This window comes from Vitis riparia, chromosome 2 (genome assembly GCF_004353265.1).
Source record: "Vitis riparia cultivar Riparia Gloire de Montpellier isolate 1030 chromosome 2, EGFV_Vit.rip_1.0, whole genome shotgun sequence".
In the NCBI taxonomy this organism is placed as follows: domain Eukaryota; kingdom Viridiplantae; phylum Streptophyta; class Magnoliopsida; order Vitales; family Vitaceae; genus Vitis; species Vitis riparia.
Genome location: NC_048432.1, coordinates 17,427,554 through 17,434,588, shown reverse-complemented (window position 1 = coordinate 17,434,588; position 7,035 = coordinate 17,427,554). Strand labels below are relative to the sequence as shown.

General features: G+C 38.5%; 2 protein-coding genes across 2 annotated transcripts; both read right to left on the bottom strand.

The window, feature by feature from the left end:
- Positions 1–314: 314 nt before the first annotated feature.
- On the bottom strand, positions 315–1,318 carry LOC117904762. The gene has a single exon (XM_034817520.1). It carries the CDS (start codon positions 1,080–1,082, stop codon positions 492–494), a length of 591 nt encoding a protein of 196 aa, XP_034673411.1. The 5' UTR covers positions 1,083–1,318; the 3' UTR covers positions 315–491.
- A 2,114-nt stretch (positions 1,319–3,432) lies between these two features.
- On the bottom strand, positions 3,433–4,420 carry LOC117905710. The gene has a single exon (XM_034818598.1). It carries the CDS (start codon positions 4,121–4,123, stop codon positions 3,626–3,628), a length of 498 nt encoding a protein of 165 aa, XP_034674489.1. The 5' UTR covers positions 4,124–4,420; the 3' UTR covers positions 3,433–3,625.
- Between the last annotated feature and the right edge of the window lie 2,615 nt (positions 4,421–7,035).

Below are 7,035 nucleotides of genomic sequence, written 5' to 3'. Positions count from 1 at the left end.
AATGGCCAACAATGGGCTTTGGGCATATTCATTGAAAATTTAAGCCTGGCCAATGCAAGGCAAGGACAGGTGAGGTCCAAGCCCAGCATATTAAACCTTATCAAGACCCATTTGCAGACCTCACTGTCACAGGCCCTGACCATATAAGTTCATACTGCCATGGTAATCCAGAAACTATTGTAGAAGGAGAGTCATTATCCATCCTTCATGCAACAAATCTAAGAGCAATGTTAATTTTCCTAACAGTCTGAGTGCAATGTTTCCATGAATAGACAGAGAAGAGAAATATTCTAATTACATAGCAGACCTTTGTGTTTGTTGAGAATCACAGATAATTTTCCCAAATCTAGACAGTAATAGTACAATCTGCATTCATCTTAAGAAAATATCAGACTTTAAGGTGCATAGAGTGCAATTACCATATAACATAGATATATATATATATATATATATATATATATATGAATATAGAAGATGTATCTGCATCTCTACTAAATTTCTAGTAAGCCATCTTGCTTAGAGGAAGCATTCATGCTGCTTGAGAAGCTCCACTGATCTGAAAACCCCATAGGTGAGACCCCATTTCCACATTTTGCAACCGTCCTCACGCTCTCAATCAACTCCTGGGTTCGAGCTTCTTGTGACAATATCTCCAATAACTGTTCGGGGCAGATCACCAGCTTCACCTTCCATACTCCAGTGTTGTTGTATCTAGAGAACACATCGGTGTATGACCTCTTCAGCATCCCTTGATTCTCAAAAGACATCCTATACGGTGCAACAAGAGATGTAGGAACACTGTTTGATCTAACATGGCCTACTTGGGCGACATGGCCACCAGTACTACTACCTGTGTTGTTGATTGGGAGGAGAAAGTATGATTCTCCTGGATGAAGCTCTTCATGGTGGGAAAGTGGCTTCCAGAAGAGGTCATGGCTTCGAAAAATGCCATGGCCAGGAAATTCATTGGTGATGCATTCTGCAGTTACTGGTGCGTAGAACTCCATGATGCCACCATTGGATGTTACTACTTTGATTACTGCACCAGCCTCTCCCAAGCCTCCAAACAGGCAGTTCCCCATCTATGACCAGTCAATCAAATGTTTACCGCTAAGCCCTCTCTTATTCTCTTGTTGACAGTGATAAAAGGGAGGGAAAGCTATAGAGAATGAAGCAATTTCGTCGGTGGGATTCTTCTTTAGAGCTTCTTAACTCAACCAGCTAAAGAAAAAGGGAAAAAAGAGAAAAGAAATGAGACCACAACAACTAAGCATTAATATGTGTGTTCTGTAGGGAAAGTGGTCCAACCATTCACACACTGAGACCTCTTCTATGTTTACCAAGGGAAGTGCATTTGCTCACTATCTGCCTTTAAAGTATGAAGGAGTTGATGTGATGTTCTTATTTTTAAGAGAAAATCGAGGATAGAGATGTGGGTGGACCCAGAAGAAATACTAGGAAGTGTAGCATGTATCAGTATTGAAGTGATAGAATGAACACATAGATCTCAAGAGGAATCGCTTTATTAACAACTTATTGATCCTCTTGGAGCAGCTGCCCAAGAATTTTAGCCATTTGATTAACAGATTAGTAAGAGGAGATCCGGGTCAACTAACAATCAGAAGCAAAATCCTAGTCAATGAACACAGACCAGACAATTGGGCATCCTTTTCACTTTCGCTTTATCAAACTTGGTCCCTTATTTCAGCAGCTCTGCCTTAAAGTGAACAGAGTTTCCATCCCACCATTTAGAAGTCTCTGCAAATGACATCAGAAGGGCTGTTTAGCAGCCCAAAAGAAAAATAATAGGGTTAGTTTGATGATTCAGGTTTTCCCTTTTTTGGCTGAATGCTTAAATTTCCCTCCATACCATGTGGAGGCATGCTCTGATTGGCTATGTAAAGGAATGGATATAAGCACACTAGCCTGCACCTTTGTCCTAAAGTGAAAGTCAATTCGTTAACTTTTGTGGGTCCTGAGCTTCAACTGATTTGTGAAACCAATATGCATTTGGTAAAGGAATGAAGACAAAGAAACAGAGACAGAAAGAAACAGGGGTACTGTGGCAGCACTTACAACTATTCATAGATGACGAAGATAAAAGAACTATTAAGCTCCTGCCCCAGTGGATACCAGGTTGTGTGGCCACTTCTGTAATAAATTCTGGGCTTGTCAAAGTGGCCCTAGCCTCTTCAAATTATCAAATTCCATGTGCTTACAAATAATGGTGCTGTATTATTTCATTTCTTCATTTCAGAAGATGGAAAAAGGAAATCATGGGAAGGCAACAAATGTTAGTGGGAGACCATGGAAATCCTGACAAGGGTCGTTCCATCACACTTCTTTGAAAGTGCTTTTCCATTAGCCGGCCTTCCCGGGCATGGGCATGTGCACTTGGCTACCTCTCTACACTCCTTGTTACAAACAAAGAATTTATCAGTCTGTTGGATTCATAAAAATTGTCAGCCTCCTTTGGTGACCACCCAATAATAGGTGGGATCAAGAGGACAAGTAAAGTTTGAAGAAAAAGAAAAGAAAGATTTGCCGGGTTAATTATGAGTTAGTGGCCTTGTTAAGGGATCAACCCCTGTCATGCTAAGATCTGGTTCCACTTTTAATCCTCCACTTTATGTTGTGCGGCAACTTTTATTCAGACTCCAGTACTATTTAAGAAATCAATTTGGGAAAACAGTAGGGTTGGATGGGTTTAACTATTTTGTTATTCTTTTATCATCCAAAAGCTTTTTGAGAGAATTTTTAAAGAGAAGTGTGCACACCCTCCTTGACTTACGGTGATTTCTGGCATAGCATCTATGAATCCCCTTGAATAGAATGCCCCCCTATTCTCTTAAGCAAACATGTCACATGGCATGGCCTGAAAGTGGCCAATCATGATAGGTGGCTTTATTCATTCCCATTGCACAGGAAAGCCTGGCCAGCCCCGGTTTACCTAGTTTTTTGTTTTCAGAATTATCAAAGATGGCAAAGGGGCAGGTCAGACTAAAGAGCATTTCAATAACTCTGTCTGGGCAACTTTCCTTTCTTCTTCTCAAGATAATGTATCTGCCATATACCATCTATTAGCATCAATAATGAACAGAATCACCTTTGCTTTGGTGTCATAAACTTGATGGGTATGATCTGTAACCATTTGAACCGTCGAGAGACGTGCCAACCCACCTGATGGCTAAGCCAAAGGCTAGGCATGATGCAGTGTGGTAGACTAGCCATAATGATACTGAGGGAGCTAAGCATATCTGAGTTGGGTTCTGTCTGGAAAAAAACTTTGGTAGTTGCTCTAGTTTCATTGTAAGAAGAGATTGTTCTAGCCAAAATTTTCCTTGACAAACATTATCAATTTTTTCTTCAGGTTTCCTGGTGGTTTGGCATCCATCTTCCCCACTAATCAACACCAAATAATTTTCAAATTCATGCCAACAGATTGTTTCCTAGAAACATCTAGTCCATTAATTTTGATTCCAGAAGTGAATAGACTCTGTTCTTAGTCCTCTTTTTATATATTTAAAACCCTTATTCAGTATTTCTTTCAAGTACACTGAGAGGGTAAGTAGATTTAACCTTTAACAGACAACAAACACCTATTCCTTACATGACAAGAGGCTATTCAGTATTCACTACCTTCAGGGATGGTTTCAAGCAATGGCCTCCACCTTTTCACCGACGAATGAACTCCATCCCATGCATCTTTTTGAAGTCCTGAGAGCATCTCCTCCACTGATACTTTCTGTAACAGCAATTCCTGAAGCTGATGCTTTGTTATGATTACTTTTATTCTCTTAGTACCATTCGCACTGTCCAGGTCCACTGAAGGAGAATTATGTGCAGGGGAGGCAATCTGAACCGGATCATAGAGCGGAAGAAGATGGTATACATGTCCAGCCTTGAGCTGGTAACTTGGTGGAAGGGGCTGTGAAGCTTCAGGCGATAAGGCGAAACCATAACCAGGGAACTTGATCAATATATCTTTAACAAGCATAGGTGCCCTGTACTCTAAAATCTTGCCATCTTCCTTCACAACCTGTAACACTTTTTTATGCCTAGCTGCAGCTGCTAGAGGAATAGGCCTTTTTCTGGGCCGATACAGGACAAAGCAATTGCCCATGGCTGTTGAAAGAATGAGATGAAGGAGATGCAATGATAGGAATTAAGCAGAAAGAATATGAATTGGGATACAGTTGAGAAGTATTGAGGGAGAAGCAAACATTTAGTGTCAATTTAATAGATGAGAAGTTGATTGTTGATGGTTATAAGTGGGCAGCTACCTTTATGTTACAAAAGGATCATGGATTGGGAATTTGGGAATCACAAAAGGTAAAGTGAATCCGAGAAAATCGGGGTTCAAAATAATATAGAAGCCAAAGGGAGATGGAAATTTCAACACGCATCCAAGAAGAGTCGGTTCATGTTAGTTGCAGCATTGGCTTTGCTCATTTGCTAGCTCATCCTTCACGGCTGCTTTAAAAAAAAAAAAAAATCGAAGCCTAGAAAAGTTATCCTTCTTTTAGAAAAGCTATATTTGGTACCAATCCTATTGCGAAATTCGTTCATATTGTGTATGAGCCTATTGCCATAAAAATCTTCTTCCCAATAGTGGTGGATCTGTTTATGGCCCCTCCCACATCTAGTTGGTGCCTTCCATTTACAAACCATTATAGTGGTCCATAACAGACTACAGCATATAGGCCAATGGCCATGCCCATTTTTACTATGATGTCATAGAGACGTAAGCGATAGCGTAAGAGGTGTCCCGGTCCTTGATTGATCTACTAAAACTTTTAGAACTTTGTGCTGATCATTTACTCACATGAGATTGAAAAATCATAACTGTTTGCATAGATTTAGCCTGCTAAAAATCATGTCCATATGAAGAAGGTTAGCATTTAGAACCATGGTACAAGAAAGTCCAATTTCCTATGAATCAAGTAAAAGGTCTAGAACAACTCCTGAACTGGTATATTCATATGCCAGTGCTCCCAAGTGGGGTATATGATAAGGCTTTGGAAAGTTGTCATAATTGGGCACATTAGGTTATGTGGGATGTGGTAGGCTTTGGTTTTCAAATTGGTTTTGCTCTGTTTTTCTCATTTTGAAAGAGAGATGCAGGTAAATGAATCAAGATATCAATCATTCAACTTTAATGAATATTAAAAGAACAACTCACAGTTTCTAGGACCCATATACATTCACTGATCATTACATAGCATCATTTTTTACAAGGAGCTGCAGAAAAAAGAGTGATGAACAGTAACAAAAAGTTCATACAAAAAGGGGCAGGGGCTCTCTCCATGTAGACCTCAAAAGCCCTTCATTTATTTACTGATAGAAACTTGAGAAACATTGGCATGGATGAAAGAAATCAGGGTGAACAAGAAAATGAACCTAGCTATAATGACATATAACAGCTTTCTTTCTATAATATTCTAGAGCCCTCACCAAGACAATGCCATTGTCCATTTGATTAAATATAAAGGGGAATGAAATCACATACTAAAGATCCTGCCATCTTCCTAATGGAAGTTCACTTTTTGACTGAACAGGTCTTTTTTCTCATTAACCAAACAGCCACCAGGCGCACAACCCAAGCCCAACCCAGTCTTTTAGTTTAGTTATTATGCAAAAAGACAGGCACATTAGAAAAAGCCAAACCCAATCTGTTCAGCTCAGTTTGGGTTGGGGCTGGGCTACTAACCCTCCAGTCATTCTTTTTGCCAGCCTTGTGACTCTACCCAACTAAAGTCGCATTAATTTTAGATTCTGTGTGACAACAGGATATAAATGAAAAACCTGATTTCATGCCATGAAACAGGCTGGTGGTCACTGTTCTACTCCCCCACCCCACCCACCCTCTCCTCACATTAATGCTTTTGCTCTTCAGTTATTGGTTTCTAGAGATCACATATTAATTCCCACAGCTAGGTGCCGACCTAATAAATCTCAACTTTGAGGAGCAGCCTCCAGGTTGAATCAACATAATTTCAAAAGAAGATGAGTAGTGTGACCTCCTCCCACAAAGGAAAATTATAAGTTATTGCTCATAACTATAGAACTTTAAATAATGAGATTTAGATCGTCGAGCGAAATAATAAATGAGATCAAGGTATAAGGTATAAATAAATATGATACAAATAATGCAACTTAAAAATATATTTTGGAGTTCTTGATTTTTAATAGTACCAAAAAAAAAAAATAGGTACTACTTCATATCGGGAAATTTCTTTATACTTTGAAGCCATGCTTTTTAATACTTGTCAGATAAATGTCAGTTCATATAAAACATAGTTGTTCGTCAAACCCATTTAAAGTTAGGGCTACTTGATTAAAAATGTCAGTGATTTGTCTTATTTTGGCAAAAATATCCTCATTATTTTCTTGTAAAAAAAAAAATGTATTCACAATTTGAAGTTTATTTCATGATCAGTTGAGATATATCCATCAGCAAAGGCGAGAAGAGGGAGGGGTGGGGTTGGGGGTGGGGTTTCACAAAATTAAAATGGTCAGTGAGTGGTCGTACCGGATTTTTGTAAGGGTTGTCATGGCCCTCCAATAAATGTTGCTCATGAATTTACCATCCGCCAAGAGCCAATTAATGAAGACTGGCCATGAATCGTGGCTAAGAAAAATCCAAGATCTTACAAGTTTAAATGAGTTGATGATACAAAACCTTAGCCCCAAAACAATCCCATTACTTCGTCACATCTTGCATAGGACATGGGTCACTTTATGGTACCAAAAAATTATTTTTTCCATATCAAGGAAAAACGATGATATTAAAAAAAATCATCATATTACCAAAAAAAGAAAAAGAAAATCTTTATTCTTGAACTTGGGTCTCATTTATTTATTTATATTTAAGCCTTATTTATATCCCGACCTTATTTCATGTAGGTTATCCTTTAGACCATATTTGATTGGCGGGATAAAATAAAATCAAATATACATATATTGCCTTAAATATGTATATCTTATATAATATATTTCATGTAAAAAAAAGGTAAAAATAATATATCTTAATAT